Below are 17,650 nucleotides of genomic sequence, written 5' to 3'. Positions count from 1 at the left end.
ATCTGGCGGTTTTAGGCCCCTATCTATGAATGGCTCTAAAGCCAGGCCCCACAGCTTGGAAACCCTGAAGGAAGGCTTCGCTCACTCCTGCCTCCACTCCCCAGACACTCCAAGCAAGCTAGGAAGGGTGCTTTCAGAGCAACAGGTCCGAAGGCCCCACCCCAGCCAACATACTGACATTTATCCAGGGAGCAAATGGTTTCTTGGTGGCCAAGAGGAAAGAGCTGAAAGCCCAGCTGGCAGATGTGGGTTTAAATATCAACTCTATGTGCCTGTGGGTGAGACAATTACCCTCTCTGGGCCTCAGTTACCGTATCTATAAAATGGAATAATCCCTGCCCTGCCACCTTCCCAGCTGGTGTGAGGGCCATGTGGGGAATTGACAGGGTGACCCATAAATGCTGGCTGGGGAAGCTCCTCAAAGGGGGACATTTCCAAGAGTTGGCACTGTCCTCCAAGGGAAGGGGCCGCTCCAGATGGAAAGAGCTCCCCATTGCTGGAGATGTGCCAACACTGGAGTGCCAGTGTGGATGGGAAGCAGAGCATCCTGTACCCCCTCCCATGGGCTCAGACACACACTGGCACATTAAAGCCTCTAAGGAGCCATGCATCAAAGAAACTGACTGACTTGGTTCACTGGACGTTGCCCTGACCTGTTTGGACTGTGGAATTCCCTCATTCCAAGCACCCATTAACATCTGTAAGAATATGTTCAGTGGAACCCATTTAAGAAATACTCCTATAGAAGGTTTGGAGCAAGGCCTTTCAAGAGTACTCGTGGTGTGGTGAGACTCTAGGACTTTCCCCAATATCAACTACATGTTGGGGGTAGGCCTACCCCTTACTCTCCTTTCTAGCATGATAGGGAGACAAGGCCATGTGTCAGAGGGAAAACTCACATCAATGAAACACCATCAAAAGGGATTTAGAAATCTCAAATAGGAATCACTCCCAGGCTACCTCCGACTTTAACAAGCCCAGAAACTGGGAGGGATTGAAGGGCCCCAAGCAGAAATACCTTCCCCTCCCCTACTCGTCTGAAAATTGGCCCTCATTGCTCTTACCCACTGCATAAGCAGTGATCCCTTTGGGCTGCCAGAAAAGAGGGCTAAGTCCCCAAAACAGCTGATCACACTTCAGAGAAAAAGGGTTAGTGGGACCACAGAAAGCAGAAAGAATAAGAATACTAAACCATCTGTGTGCTAGAAAACCCATGTGTGGATCCTGGAAGAAAGCACACACTACCCCCACCTGCCCTTTATCATGCTATGGGAGCCATATGGACACATCAGAGCTGGCCCCCAACCCAGGGCCCTCTCCTCTCTCTGGAGGCTCCATGCCAGGAAAGGCAGAGGAGTCCGGGAACCATCGGCTCCCCTGGAAGAGCTCCGGCAAACCCATCCATGGCAAACCCATCCATAATGGTGCAGACTTTGCTCCCAGCAAGGGCAGAGCTTTATTAATTATTCAGGGGACAGTGCAATTATGCAAATCTGTGGGCAGCCTCTGCCCGACCACTGCCTTCTGCAGAGGGAGTCTAGAGGGGAATGGGGAGGCCCAGAGCTCAAGCTGCCAGATACACAGGAGCCACCCAGCCTGCAAAAAGGGGAATATACCCCCACACCCTAGGCCTAGGCTCGTCCCAGACAAACCACCTCCCCACAGAGGGCTTTCTGACCAGAGCCAGGCTCCATCCCACACACAGGAGAGCTGGTAGCTGCTTTGAGGAATGATATTGACAACCTGGGATGCCTTTTTCCAATACATATGACCCACTACCTGTTGCTGAGCCAGCAATGCCATCATTCAGGGCTTATTCCTGCAGATACTAATGGCAGGGAACACTTCCAGAGTTTCCTCCAAAACATGCTTCTGAGGAGACATAACACCTCAAAAGAATGTTTACCAAATAATGTTCTCCAAAATACAACTGCTCCACAGATGTTAACAGCTGCTCCTGGGGTTGGGGGACAGGAAACCCTGGATTAAACAAAGCAAAACTGATTTGTTTATTGTAGGACCTCTCAGGGCCTTTAATCTCCTGGGTCACAAATGATTTCCCAAGAATGAGGAAGCAAAATTTGAGGACGGAAAATGCATTTGAGCACACAATCACCCCACTGGAGTCTCACCTCCAAGAACCTCTGGAACTGAGTTTGAGAAACTCTGGACAGACTGCTCCCCAGTCCTATTTGGACTATGGAACTCTCTCATCCCAAACACCCATTAACATCTCTAAGAACATGGTGTTCCATGGAACCCAGTTCGGGAAAACACTCCTGTGGGTGCTCTGAATAATAAGCAGCAGAGGTACGAAAGACAACAAGGCCTTTCAAGTGCACCCCTGGCTTGCAGAGACTCTAAGACTTACTAAGTTCTCTGCCAGCTCCATTATTCCTTAATTCTGAAATTCTCTGGAGTAGGTTTTCCCTATCCTCAAACAACCATCAAATTCGTGGACTTTATGATCGTAGGGCAACTGAACAAGACCACCTCAGGCAGGCTGGATGGGCTCCAGGCAGAATATCTGGCCCTAGCACTACCACCTCCCTACGTCACGTCCAGTCCACAGAAGGCAGTTGACACCAGGGCAGTGTGGCCTGCAGCACAATAGGCAACCCCCTTTGTGAGTCTGCTGTAGTACTGCCTGGGGTGGCTGGGGGTTTCAGCGCCAGCTTCACCCATCTTCCCACAGATCCTGAGCAGAGGCTGGTGGGGGAGTCCCTGGCCACGATCATCATCACCCTGTTTGCCTTCACCCTCCTGGGTAGTGATGAAAGCCACCTCCGTGTTCTGACCTTGGAGGAAGAGAAGTGCTATGGAAGGTCACTTAGCCTAGCCACAACCCCTTCTTCTACCTGCCCCACCTTACCCAGCATTATAAGTCAACAGATCCAAATGCAGCCACAGCTCATCAGCTCTGCCCAGATGAAAAGAGGTATGGGAGCCCAGAACCCTAGGGGAGCCACAGAAAAAGATGCTTGAGAATAAGTGATAAGTTGCAAATAGGAGGGGCAGTCACTGAGCCAAGCCTGCCCTTGCATCCTGATGACCCCATCTTAAGGCCTGCCTCCACCGCCACCCCTACCGCCTCAGGACTTGGGCACCCACAGCAGCCCCCTGCAGAGCCCCTGGTGCCCTTGGGACACACTTCCAAACCGCCTGGCAGCAGCCACATTCTCTCACCTGTGGGAGACAGAAAAACATTCTAGAAAGAACTGGATGCAAATCCTGTCTATGCCACTCACCTGCTGTCCGACTCAGGGCAAGTGATTTTTACTTCTCAGAACCTCAAATTCCTCACCTATAAGATAGGGAGAGGGCAGTACTGTGGGGTGGTTAAAAACACTGATGTGGGAGCCAGACAGCTTGGGTTTAATCCCAGCTCTGCCATTTCCGGCCACACAACTCACGCCTCTTTGGCTGTGAACCAGGGACGGCAACAGTATATATCTCACAGGCTGCTGTGAGGGTGAAGCGAGTTCAACTCAGTGAAGTGCAGGGAGCAGGGCCTGGCGCATAAGATGTGCTCAGCCATGTCAGCTAATACACTATAGAGGGCCCTGCTGTGGATACGAACAGATCTAGATTCTAAAGGCAACCTGAGGCTAATCCTGGCTACATGATTTTATACTCTGAGGCCAGTTTCCTCACCTATAAAATGGGGGGAGGATAAAATGAGGGTAGTCAAGAAAATCAGAGACGATGCATATACAATGCATAATGCCTACCACACAGGTGCTTCTTAAGTGACCAACTGGTTTATCAATCTGATCACTGACAGAACATGTAATGTGAAATAGAGCACATGAGCACAGGCCATGTAGAATGGTGCCTGATAGAGGCCTTACATAATGAAGCCAACCCCCTGGGTTTGAAACCCAGCTCTGCCACTTATGAGCTGTAGGACTTGAACAAGCTGCTCAGTCTCTCTGTGACTCTATTTTCTTCTCTGTAAAATGGGGATAGTAATAGCACCTATCCTTCAAAGTGCTACGGTAAGAATGAGCTGAACAAATGCATGAGTAAGCACCAGGCACAGAGCCTGGAGCATCCTGAGTGGCCACTCAAGGGCAGTGGGTGGGGCTATCACAGCGTCAGAAGCAGTTTGCCATGAACGGAGCAGGATGAAAGGCATCTCCGTCCCGCCCCACTACGATGGCTCCATTCTCCAACAGCTCCAGGGGCTTCATGACCTGAATGCAGTAAACCAAAGCCCAGGAAAGACTGGGCCAGCCCTGTGCCAGGAATCCTGGGCCCCGAGACATTAGTTTCCATTTTTGTTTTTGCTTTACTGAAATAGAGAATCTGAAGCTCAGAGGGAAGCAGCTGGTGGAGCTGAGCCTTGGGCCAGCTCTGGGAGACTGACTCAGGCACGCCTGCTATTAACCTCCACGGCAACTGGCGGTGTGGGGGACAGGATTTTAGAGTAAGGCAGCCCTAGGTTCAGATTCCAGCTGCCCGCCTCACAGGCCCAGATTCCCCATCACCTCCCACAACCCTAGCAGGTGCCGGGCCTCCTTAGTTGGGAGTGCAGCCCACCCCACCTGGCCTAGTCTCTCCAAAGACAGTCATTCTCTTCCCTGAGCCGAGACCTTCCAAGGGGTCTGGATGACTTCCACTCTCAGGTGGGAGCTAAGGGTATCTAGTCCAGTCCTAAAATGCTGACTAGTCCTGTCCTGTGGAATTTGACTTGGCGGACCTTGAATTGCATTACTGCTGCTCGCTGATCCTAAGCAAATGGGTATACTTCCCTGAACCTGTTTCCCCACCTGCAACCAGGAAGTTAGTGAGAAGAGCGGGCCTTGGTGGCAAAGGTGGGATGAGCACCGGACCTGGAGTTAGGAGACAAGTTCCAGCTCCCCTTGCCTCTGCCCCTTCACCTCTCTGAGCCTCACCCACCTCAGCTGCAAAATGCAGATCAGTCACAAATGCCGTGACTGTTCCAAGCACCCTCAGGAGACCCAGAGCACTGGTGTGGAGGAGCTTTTCATAATGGGAGCCCAGTGCAAGCACCGAAGGGGGCTACTGATACTCCTGTGAGGAGGGAGAGGGTTTATTTCAAAAGGCGTCACAGCCTTAAGGAGAAAGGATATGACATACTACTGGTGGGATCTTGACATCAACCAGGGAATGGACTTGCCTGGTTACTGGGTTTCCTCCAATGTGTGATTCTGGGCCACTCACACATTGGGTTTCAGTTTCTACATCTGTGAAATGGGAAACAAAAAGCCCTCTTGCTATGAGAAATCACTAAGAGTACAGCACAGGAAGTGCTTAGGCAAGTCACCAGCACACAGCTGGGGCACAATGCCTGCCCCTCTGCAAAAGGAGCAAACTTTGGGGAAGCAAGACCACCCCACCCAGAGAGTCTAATTCAGAAGATCCGGGGTAGTGTCCAAGAATCTGCATTTTATCAGGTGTCCTAAGCAATTCCTCGTCATACAGGTCCTCCTCTGCCCTGGGTTTCCAGTACAAGAGTAGGGATTTAGTCATAGCCACTTAGTTTCCTGATGAAATGTGGCGAAGTTGGAAAGAGGGAAAGAAAGCACAAAGGAGAGTAAGGAGCAGAGGGGGTGGCGCTGGGAACAATCTATTAATCAATCTCCTCCCCAGCCAGAAACGGTAATTGTTGAGGCTCACACATCCTTCACCTGCTAACAATCTGCAGCTGCAATACCACGTTCTGATTATGAATGTCAAAAAGGCAGAGCATGAAATTAACTTCCCCTTAGTCAGTGGGCACAGGGAGACACTACACTAATTCACTGCCCTCGGTATGAAAACTCCCCATGACAACGTCGAATCAAATTAGGGCCCATGCTACCCTGGTGCCATCTCTATCTCTCCCCAGTGCACTCTTTTACAATCAGGCCCAGCCTGAAAACAAGGGCCCTGGCTTGTTCCAGAAAGGTCAGGGCGACAGGCAGGAGCTGATGGTTACCTGGGACAGTAGGGAGAAGGGCTCCTCTGCTCCCCATTGGGGGCTGCCCACTGAAAAGTGGAGATGGGATATCATTGTGCCAAGGAGTAACTCACTCAGCAGAGCATCTGATGCAGTAGTGTACCACTAGCCCCACCTGAGAGATGGGAAAACTGAGGGGGGCAGCAGAAGGGTGGAGGTGGCAAAAACCTGCTCAGGCTGCCTTTTGGGGAACCCCTAAAAAGTACAGTCTGAGGCTGCCCACTGGTCCATCTCTCTTAAAAAATTTAAGCACATTCAGTTATTCACTGGCCAACTCTAAATGTCTCTGGCACAGGGCACAAAGTGCTCTGTTAGTGCTTCCAAGCAGCCTATCGCCAAGGCAGTCATCAGCTGAGGTCTACAAGGGGATGACCCTACGGGTCTGCAGAACGAGGGCCTCCTAAGCCGACACAGGGAGGGGGGAAGGGAGGACTTATTCCTTGGCCTGCCCTCAAGATGGGGCCTGACCTCCAGTCTTGGAGTCACTTCTTACCTCTCCCCCAAGGAATTCTCAGGCAGGGTGTCAGGAACCTTTGTGGGTGGGGATGGACGTTGTTTCCCTCTGCCTCCCATAGGTTTTCACCCCATCGCCCATGTGGCCCACAGGGGACATCTGCTGCACGCTGGTGGCTTCCACAAGGACGTGCATGTGTGCCCAGGTGGCAGGTGGCATGGCCTGTATACACAAGGGAGGACAGCCATATGCCCACAGAGGCCAGAGATGCCCTCTATCTCAGGAGGGGATGGTAACACAGGCACACCCCAGCTGGGAGGGGAAACTTCCCTACCATTTCCATCACTATAATCTCCTGTGAGTTTCCAACCAGTCCTTTGAGATAGGTGGGTGGGCACAATCACTCCCCTTGATGGATGAGTGGAAGGAGGGGCAGAGAGGAACCATGGCTTGCCCATAGTCACACATAGGCAGGGCCTGACCAAGAGCCCAAGGAAGGGGTATGCAAGCAATCTCTCACGTCACACATGGGCCACAGAGAGCTCAGAGAGAAGCAGAGGGGAGGGAGCTGGGCCCTTGGTGGAGATTTGGCTGTGGGAAGCTGCCTCAGGTTCCCAGGCTCTGACTTGGGGGCGGCTTCCCTGCAGCAGTAGCCCAGAGGCCCCTGGAGGGGTGGGAAAGCAGAGTGGCCAGTGACTGTCCCTCCCATAGCCCAGGCCTTGGGCATGTCACCTGGCTACTCTGAGGTTGGTACAGCCCCACCTCAGCCCAGGCTTGCTATCCACACCTTCTCACCCCATCCCCAGGCAGATGCTGCCCTGGACACACCTCACAGATGGATGCATTGATGGCCAAGAGACTAGAACCACCAGAGGTTCTTCGTGCAAATGGAGCTTTCACTCACCTACAGCCAATCACCACAAGGGAGAGGGCTGGCTGCTCAGAGCAGAGAGAAGCTAAGCACAACCTGCTACCCTGGAAGGAGTCACCAAGCCGACTGGGGGAGCTGGATGCTTTTCCCTCTTGCCTTTTTGGTCTCTTACGATCTCCTCCAGTTTTGTTATGTGGCCTTCTAAAACAGCCATCAATTAGAGCCTGGTAATTAACTTTCTGGTTCAAGTAATATTTTGCAAAGGAATTGCATTAAAGAGTCCATTTGCATATTCTAAAACAGGGCCTGGAAACAGGCAGGGCTACCTGGAGGAGAATGCAAGTGGTCCCAAAGCACCCCTCCGGCCTGGCACCTGGGCCTGAGCTCTGCCTGGTAACTGAAGATGAGAGTGGAGGCAAAGAGTTGCTGTCCGGGAAATTCTCCCCAAGAAGGTGGGGTGCTTATTCACACAATGGCTGGCTCAGTGTCCATGCATCCAGACAGAAAGTGCACACATGCACACAGGGATGCACGTGAGTGCTCAGAGAATATACTATACACACAGGTACAACAGGGTATACGTACACAGACATGTACAAACAACTGGTAGAAGAAAACACACGATAATAACAATAGTAGACAACACTTATAATGAACACACAGATTGAATCGTACATGCAATTGCCTGTATTTGGCCTCCAAAAACAGCTACTTTACACAGTCTCACCCCATATGATGTGACCCAGGCACTGTTCCAAATACTTCACCTGTATTAACTCAATTAAATGCACAGACATGTACAAGGACATTAACATATAATGTACACACCACTTCATGAGGACAGGTGCACACTTGCAACACATACAAAAAATGTACACATACATTTGCTTGTGCAGAGAAAGGCTTCTCCAGCCTTTCTTTGAGGTTTTGAAACCTCAGCCTTGCTGATCCCACTCTCACTAGCTAATTTCCACCGTTCCTAAAAATATTGCCCAGCTCGGATCTTGGGAAGGTACACAAGGGAGCTGCAGATCTAAAAGGAAGGCTATAAAAATGAGAAAGCAAAAAATAAATTGATTCTTCTATACGTCCAGGTCGTATTCTGTGGCTTTCCCCTTCCTCTCCAGAGATGAGACTCAGAATCATGTGCTCCTGTGCTGGTCAGCCCTGCCCCCAAAGGTGCCCATGGGGCTCAAGTACAATGCTGCAGTAGAGAGGGGATCTGGTTCCAATGCCTGGTTTCTGCATAGGCCCCACCTCCATGCCTTTGACTGTATGCCTCAGTTTTGCTGGCCATAGAACAACCCTTTCACTGCTTACCTACCCTACAGGGCAGAAGACCTCTTAAAGTGCTGTGTAAATACAGGCCCTCCTTATGAATGATGGGATTAGGAATTAAACCTGATTTCCTTATGGAGCAGAGAGGAGGGGAGAAGACGAAAGAAGGGAGAGGGAGGAGGAGGGGAGAGCCAGGTGAGCCTTCCTTGCAGGTAATTAATGAGTTCCCTGTCATATCTCTTGGAAAGCAGAGGCTCATTTAACATACAGGATCCACCTACATGGGACCTCTCCAAGCTGAGGAAGACCAAGCAGGGCAACCAAGAATCCTGCAAGAGGCTTGTCAGAACACTCAGGCAAAGGACAGGAACAGACAAGTCTCAAAAGAAGCACTGCCACTGGCCATGAAACTCAGGAAAGCACTATTCAATCACCAACAAGCAAATGAATGCAAATAATTTAAAAAAATGCCCTTTTTCTGCCTATCCAAATGACAAAGACTGTTTTATTGATGACATCCAACGTTTTGAAGGGTGTGAGGAAACAGGTGAGCACTCTCAAAAATCACTGGGGAGGGGTATGAATTATTACAGGTTTTCAGTGGGTGACATTTTTCTAAGAAAAACCTCAAACTATTCATATTTTTTGACCTAGTAATTCTGTTTCCTAAGACTTTATCCTTTGGGAAAAATCAGAAACGTAGGCAAAGATATTCAAGGATTTAAATCCCAGTGTCATTTTTAATCAAGAAAAACTAGACATAACCTAAATGCCTAAGTGATTAAAAACAAGTATGACCCAAACAGAAGATGGAACAATGAACTTTTAAAACTGATTATTAAAACACACAAGAGCTTTGCTTTCCCAGGTGCAGGCAGGAATCCCTAGGAAAACGTCTTGTGCCCTAGGTAATAATGGCCGTTTCTTATGTTTAAGGCAATAGCGATCCTTCTTACAGCTCGATTCACCTTACCAGGCACAGCAACATCTATTATCTCTTGAACCTCAGGCCACACATGATTGCTGATTATTCCCACACTGTGGATGAGAAAACTGAGGCTTACCAAGATGAGGTGACTTAAACTTACCAATATTAACTGAAAATCTATGACATATTAATCTAACCTCTTTCACGCATTAATTAAATTTTAGAAACATTTAAGAAATGTGCAAGACCCAGTGTTAAATGCTAATGAAACAGCACTGAACCGGACAATTTCTATGAAAAGTATGCTAAATGTATTAATGTTAACATCTTCAACGACATGATTATCATCATGCCCATTCTGCAGATGAGCAAACTGAGGCTTCGAAAGGTTACGTGACTTGCCCCAGGAATGCCTGGCTTCAAATCCAAAGATCACATGCATCCCATTACTCCTGGAAATTGTCTAAACTGCACTATCATCTTGACATCACCATACTAGTCAGACTAGTCCCCAGAAAAAGGACCAGGCCCTCCCTGTCTATAGTAGGGGAGGGAACAAGGGCAAGAAACACCAGACATGGATGCCCAGCCCTGCCTGCACCTACTGTCAGCAACCAAAGCAGGAAAATAGACCCTAACTTCCATTTCCCCTGTTTCTCATCAACCTTCTTCACGCTCCCTCCTCCAGGGACTGTCTCACCACAAGGGGCAGAATTGATTCCTGCCTACTCAGGTCCAGGTGAGGGTCCCTGGAAGCTGCCATCCCCAACATCCAAGTACTGTATCTCCCTCCCTAGTCCCATATCATTTGGAATTCCACCATTAGCAACTTTTAGGTGTGGGAACGCCAGCCAGCACACACATACTCTGGAAGGGGGAATCGATCCCTAACTCCACACATAGCAGCCTTGCCTTCCTGCACCAGAGCTGCCTGCGTTTATGAGCTAAGCCCTGCACCAGGATGACTGGGAAGAGTTTGATGGGGGTACAGATGATTTAGAGTAACTACTGTGTAAGTTTAGACAGGTAGCATGCCAAAGGAGACACATTCCCAGCAGGTGTGGAGGGCTAGAGTCACCCAGAAACAGCATCAGGAAAGACAAGGAATGAGGAAAGCATAATATTGCCAGCTGACCCTCCTAGATCCTCAGTAACATTAATAAATAAATGAATGACTTGGAAATTATCCTCTGGGCTGGCAGAACCACATCATGCTCTATATCACTTTTACCAACATTAAAACAGCCCCGTAAATGAAGCGGCAGCATTTCCAGTCTGCAAAATGAAGATGCTTTTGCCAGTGCACCTTTCACCTGGAAAGCGCTCCAAGCAGCATGTATTTCTGTTATCCAGGAGAAATGATCACCTGTCCTTGGTGCTTATTGCCAAAGCCTCTGAAGAAGAAATGAGTGTCTGAGGGCCCCAGAGACTGTGGAGACCAGCTGGCAACCACCCCTGAGGCTGTTTCAGAAGAGTAAGTCCGAAGGCTTAAGCTTGTCCTACAGCCCCCAGCCCCCAGAGCCCAGCTGTGTCCACCAAGCACTGCCTGGCCTGACCCCAGCCTCACAAGCAGATAGCAACCCTTAATCCCAACCAGCCAGGTTTGGCATTCCCACCCCTGAAACCAACTCCCTTTCCAGGGAGCCAAAAAAATCCCAGCACAGAACCAACTGGTTTCCAACCTCCAGATGAGAGAATTCCAGCGCAAAAAACCCACCTCCCCAACACAGCAGCTTTCGGAGCACACAGACAGCATTTAACAAAGCCACTTCAGTAGCCATATAAACCAGATTCATCCAAAGTCAGAACTCAAGTGGCCACCCCAGAGTGCCCCGTGCCACTCATCTACATGGGAAGGCCATGGGGACCAGGGCTCTGGCTTGACCATCTAGAAGCCCCCACCCTCCCTCCCACTCCTGTCCCCACCCATTCACTGAGGCTAGCGTCTTGGCACTTACCCTCTCCCCAGCCAGAGGCATGCCAGCCAGTGGGGGTCCCATGGAGCCAGGACACAACCCTTCCTCGCTGCTAAGCCAAGCCAGAGGCAGTCTGTCCTGCCCTCCCAGCCTTCAACAGCACAACCACACCACATCAGAGCAGGGAGAGGTACCGCTCCACTCATCCAGGTTTGGCCATGAGCTGGAGGGGCGGGCGGGGTCACTATAGTTGTTTTTACTCACGGAACTCCAAATAGGATGACTCCAGGGACAGCCCCAGAGAAATTTCTGCCCATCCATCCCAGCAGCAGCCGACGAATCTATTCCTAAGCAAAGCAGCAAATCAGGAGACCCCAGTCCTGGGAAAGCCTATTTCAGCTCCAAGGCTGGGTAGAGGGATTTCAAACCCAGTCTCTCTGCCTGTCCATGGGAAATCTAGGCTCCCTTCCTGTGCCAGAGAAGCCACCAAGCCAGATTTTGTTTATAGAAAATTAAAAAGACAATTCCACACCGCTGCCAGTGACATTCTGCTCCAACCGCTACTGTTTCCTACCGTTTCCTACCGTTTCCAGAAACAGGCTTGTGGTTTCACTCCCAACCCCCACTCTGCGCCCCTTCAGCATGTGGCAAGGCTGACCTGAGGCCAAGCAGGGCAGGACCTGCAGGAGGTCGTCTCGACCATGCCCTGACCTCTGGCTAGGGTGGCCAGCCAGCACTTGGCGGGGTACAGGCTTCCCGCTGTAAGGAGGTAAACATGACATGCATGCCGCCTGCTCCCGGGAGAGCAGACACTCTGAGGCCGGACTGCCTGCTGTCTCTCCTGTTCCCCGGACAACCACCACATGCACACAAAAGGGGGTACGTACACAAGCCCCCGCATGCGGGTGCAGAGGGTCCTGACCCCCGCCAAGGAAAGCGCGGAGAAGGGCATGTTCCTGGGGAAGAGAGCCGAAGGCAGGGGCCGGGCGGAGGGAGGAAGGCAGCAAACCGGGTGGCCTGCCGCCCAGACAATAACAAAGATGGGAAGCGAGATTTTCAAAGACGCAGTGACTGCACCCAGCGTTGAGCTCTGGCCTGGCTGCATCTTCCTGCCAGGGCACGCCTGGTCCCCTGGGGCACCAGAGCCATCAGAGAAAGGCTGAGGGTCCCGCCTCAGGCTGGGCTTGGCAGCTGGGGTAGGAAATCAGCTGCAGGCAGTGGTGAGGATGCACTGGAGAGCGCTGCTCTGGGCCGATGGAAATTAAAGGTCTAGCCACTCTACTGGGAGGTGGGAGTGTTACTCTCCAGGAAGATGCTAGGGGTCAGTTAAACAGTCACTCAACCTTGGGCAGGAGTTGGGCTATAACTTGTACTCCTCTGCCTGCTAGAACCAAGGGGGAGGGGAGAGAGATTTTCATGCTACCTATGCCTCCCCTACAGGGAGTGCCAACACAGACACAGCCCTACGAAGGCAGATGCCAGTGGTCTGAGATGTTCGGGCTAAATGCTGAAAAGACTCCTCGGTGCCTGCCCGTACTTTCACCTCCACAGGCTGGGCAGGGACACGTTCTAACTGGCACCGGAATCCATCACCATGCCTGTGCCTAAGTGGAAAGGTGCCTGTGGCTGGCACCGCTCAAGGAGGACCTGGGCCCTGAGAGGCTGTGTCCGCCCAGTGCCCCCTGGAGGACAGGATGGCTTGCCCTTGCGAGCTGAAGCCCGCTCCATTGCCAGCGTCTCTCCGGCAGGCTGAACCACCTCCTCCTCCTCCCTCTCCCCTTCTGCCCCACCAGCCACCTCCCCGCGGAATTTCCACACCTGCTCCCGGCTGGCCCAGAAGGAAACAGAAAGCAGGAGACACCCCTGAGAGTGGAGAGGTGAGGAAGGGAGGGAAGAAGCTGCCTAAGCTGGAGAGGAGGCGGCCCTGGCTCCCCAGCCTCAGGTTGTGCCCCCAGCTCAGGGCCTGGGCACTGCCCGCTCTGCTAACCCCGGCCCCCAGCGGAGCACGCGCCCTACTTAGAGCAGATGTGCCCCCTAAGTGGCCCAGCCCCCTGCTCCTCCCCTCCAGATGTTCACCCTTCCCCTCACCACGAGCAGCGCCCGGTCTCGGCCAAACCTGGCCGAAAATGCCTTTTGTATCCGATACCCAGAGGCTCCTGAGGCAGGGGGATGGGTCCTGGGGGCGGAGGCGCCACTTCCGTCCCCGGTTCGGGCACCGCACGGCCCGGGAAACAATGCCCACCTCGGACAGGCGAGGCAGGACTTCCCCGCGAGGGCACTTAGCGCCCGGCCTTGCCGGGGGCCGCCGCGGGCACCCTCTGCCCTCCTCTCCTCACCCCGGAGGGAGGCGCAGGGTCCTCCCCTCGGGCCCCCCAGTCCGGCCCAGGTGGCCCCACAAGTTCCCGGCAGGCGGCGTGGGGTCCCCTCCCCCATGTGGCTCGTCCCGGGCCGGGCTCGCGCTTTGTCCCCGCGCCCTCAGGGGCGCAGCCCGGGGCGGCGGCGCGGGGGGACCGGGCGGCGGCGGCGGGCTCACCTCTCATTGTCCGCGGCGGCGGCGGCGGCGCTCCGGAACCCCGGGAGGATGTGGCGGAAGCTGTGGTTGCGGTCCAGCTTGGGCTGGCTCTTGGTGCGCTTGATGGAGCCCTTGAGGCGGCGGCTGAGGAAGCCCTGCGCACGGGGCGACAAGAAGGGAAAGGGGAGGCGGGGTTAGCGCGGCGGCGGCGGGCCGGGACCCGCGCGGGACCCGCACCCTTGCTGGGCGGCCGCGCGGCCGAGGGCGGGCCGGGCTCGGGCTCGGCCCCAGCAGCTCGCGGCCCGCGCCGCCCGCCCGCCCGCCGACCGAGAGCCGACGGCCCGGCCCGCGCAGCGCGGCCCAGCCCACCCCGCCCGCCACGTCGCCCCCGCCCCCTAAGCCGCTGTTGCCATGGCGACGCCGAGCCGAGCCGCGCCGACCGCTGCCGAGGCTGCCCGAGCCCCCCGGGCGTCCCGGCGAGGGGGAGTACCGCGACGAGGGGGCGGGGCTGCGGAGGGGCGGAGACCCCCGGGGAACGCCAGGGCCGGCCGCCCCACTCACCTCCCCGCCGCCTCCAAGCTCGTCCTCCCTGAGCGAGGTCACACCCCCCACCACCCACCAGGAGGAATCCACGCCCCCTACCCCGTCGGGGATTGACAAAGCACCTTCCTCCGCTGCGAGGTCGCTGCTCTCAGCCCCCGTGGTACCGATGAGAGCGGGCGCGTGGTCGGCTGAGGCGCCGGCTGGCCTGCGCCTGGCAGTGCCCTGGCCACCTAGACCCCGATCCCGGGCGACATTCCCTCCCAGAGCGACAGTCGCTTGATGCCAGTGTGGGGCCCCTGCCCGGAACGTTGTATGTACCCCAGCAAGGACAACCATCCTGGGGAATGGATCCTTAGAGCCCAGCTCAGGGAGGGGCCCGATGAGCTGAAGGGTTTGCTGAGTATCCCCATTAAAAGCTTCAAGATTTGGGGAACCTTATTCAGGCCATTTATCCACCTACCAGGTTGCACTGACTGAGAACAGAGCTTAATCCCCCACCTCCCCCATCCCAAGAGCTCCTGGTCTGATGGAAGAGACAGAGGAGACAGGCGTTCAATACACACAGGTCGAACCAATCTTCCCTTTACAGGTGACGGGAAAGATGTGGGGGCCCCAGGGGACACAGCCTGGGTCCTGCCAGACTTGGAACCTACAGGAAGCTTGAGGAAGAGGAAAACTGGAGGAGGGGGAGCCCTCTAAGGAGGGGGGGTTCTGGGGGCTCACCCACCTCAGTCTCAACTCCAGGTTGCAAGTGGGATATTAATTTAATTTGAGGTTAATGTATATAATCCAAATACCACATTCCATCCATCCCAAAATAAAGTGTCAGTTTGGCAGCCCTCTCTGTGTCCAAGAGGAACAGTGGACGTTTGCCACAGGCCCTGGGCTGCATCTGTCCATCTTCAACATGAGAAGGTCAAACATGTGCTGTACAAGTCATCTCATGTCACCCGCACGGACAGAAAATGACAGAAAAACATTCTCTGCAAATGAAGAGGCTTGCTCAGACAGGTAAAATGACTCATCCAAGGACACCCGGCTTCCGGGCCTGGCTAATTCGAGAGCTTTCAAGATTTCCCTTTTCCTATCTTTCTCCCTCTGCCTTGTCCTTCTTCCTCAGCCTTTCATATCCACAGGAGAACTACCCCTGTGGCCACCTGTTGGGATTCTGCATGTCCTTAAAGGCCCAGCTGAAATACTACCTCACCAGAAGGCCATCCCAGGCAGTGGAGTCCAAATGCCCCTCACCTCTGCAGCCTGGAATTATCGATCAGGGTATTCTAATCAGCTGCCACAAATATCTCTTAGGTATTAGGGGCTGCAGGAGGGATCCTTCTCCAGAGGCGTGACCCATAGACAAGGCAAGGCTTAATGCAGAGGGACCGCAAATGGTGGCAGGTCAGGGGAGCACTAGGCTCTCTGGGACACACGGCATGGAGGCAGAGGCCTGCACCTCTGCGTGAGCTCTGAGCTCTCCCAACCTCCACCTCTTGCCAGGTATAGGGGAGGGGGCTGCACCTGGTTAATTTGGATGGGTTCTCTTCTCCCAGGGGTTGTGGTCAAGCAAGTTATACCAATGGGCTTGTACTTTTTCTTGGGTTTTATTTTCTACACTGATGAAAATTTCACAGTTTTTGCAATCTTGAGGTACGAAGAACAAAGAAGCATGTTTCACAATTTATGTAGCTCATTCTAGAGCAATATTGATGGCTTTATCCTATTTCTGAGTTTAAAAAAAAAGTTTTCCCCCCTCTAGGAGGTTTGATGCACATGTGCTACTTCCTCTTCCCCACTCCACCCCCTGTGACTCTACTTAATGTTCCTCTGACAAGCAGCCTCCTCCTTAAAGCCTACTCAGAATGGTACCTCCCCCACCCAAACTGACAATGACCTTGGGGACTCCTAATACCCTGTCATATTCACTCTTTCACCTTAATGAGAGCCATTATGTGCTAGACACAGTAGCAAAGATAGCCATGAACATTATGGAGTGAGCAGTGTATGGATATTCAAGAGGTCAGGGAGCTCAGATCATGAGAAAAGAGATTCTTCCAGGGAACAGAGAGTGTTCCCATTGACCCACCCACCCATCATATCACACATCCACCTAGAGACCTGTGTCCCTCAGATAACTCAGCTCAGGACCCTGCATATGACAGGGTTAACAAATACTCATCATCTTGGAAAGCCACTACCAAAAGGGGACTCAGATGCAAAGGCTGCATTACAGGGTGACTGGGGACCAGAGTAGGGAAGGGACTTCCCCAAGGTCACAGAGCAAGGTTAATCAAGGACCACGGACTCCAGTCCTCTGCTCTGCCCAGCCAGACAGCTTGTTGCTCTCCTTCATGGGGGTGGAGGGCCAAGGGCGTCCTCTCCCTCATTGCCAGATGAAGGGAGGCAAACCTTTTCTGCTGTCCCTTCAGAGGCAGCTCCTGGGACTTGATTTCTGGAAGCAGCTACAGCCCCGAACTTGGGAAGAGGGGTTGACTGGTCTTCAGGTCAGAAACTCTTATTCTAGACTCAAGACAACCTTTAATTGAGGGGCAGTTGGCAAATCATTCAGTCAAACAGGGTTCTTGATACCCACTTTCCGGGACTGCAGTGGAGCCCGCTGACAGCCCAGTGGCTAAGAACCATGTCAAACCCAGCTCCACACACCCCTCACTGCAAAAGAAGACAGTTAAGGCCCCTTGCCTCTCTGTGAAATGGATGGGGGGCTGCAGTGATGATTAAACTGGCAGATAAAAGCTGATAAAGCTGCCAGGCACAGTGGCTCACGCCTGTAATCCCAGCACTTTGGGAGGCAGAGGCAGGTAGATCACCTGAGGTCAGGAGTTCAAGACCAGCCTGGCCAAAATGGCAAAACCCCATCTCTACTAAAAATACAAAAATTTGCCAGGTGTGGTGGCACGAGCGTGTATCCCAGTTACTCGGGAGGCTGAGGCAGGAGAATCGCGTGAACCCGGGAGGTGGAGGTTGTAGTGAGCCAAGATTGTGTCACTGCACTTCAGCCTGGGTGACAAAACAAGATTCCATCTCGGGGGAAAAAAAAAAACAACTGATAAAGCTGTAGGCGCAGAGTGTAGCAGACAGTAAGTGCTCAACAAAAGCTATGTGGAATTCCCATATACATGTACAGGACTGTTAAAAACACTCCATTTGTAGTGACATGTATTGGGC

The 17,650-nt window shown here is 53.0% G+C and overlaps 1 protein-coding gene across 6 annotated transcripts in view; it reads right to left on the bottom strand.

The window, feature by feature from the left end:
* The window catches only part of DAB2IP (DAB2 interacting protein), a 186,309-nt gene that overhangs the window by 71,590 nt on the left and 97,069 nt on the right, over positions 1 to 17,650 (bottom strand). For all 6 annotated transcript variants that reach the window (XM_073021893.1, XM_007968195.3, XM_037984608.2 and 3 more), the window contains one exon: positions 13,946 to 14,079. In XM_073021893.1, the coding sequence (XP_072877994.1) occupies positions 13,946 to 14,079 (134 nt within the window). The remainder of the gene's footprint in view (positions 1 to 13,945; positions 14,080 to 17,650) is intronic.

Source organism: Chlorocebus sabaeus, chromosome 12 (genome assembly GCF_047675955.1).
Source record: "Chlorocebus sabaeus isolate Y175 chromosome 12, mChlSab1.0.hap1, whole genome shotgun sequence".
Taxonomy (NCBI): domain Eukaryota; kingdom Metazoa; phylum Chordata; class Mammalia; order Primates; family Cercopithecidae; genus Chlorocebus; species Chlorocebus sabaeus.
The sequence above is the reverse complement of the archived record's forward strand: the minus strand, read 5'-3'. Positions and strand labels throughout refer to the sequence as shown.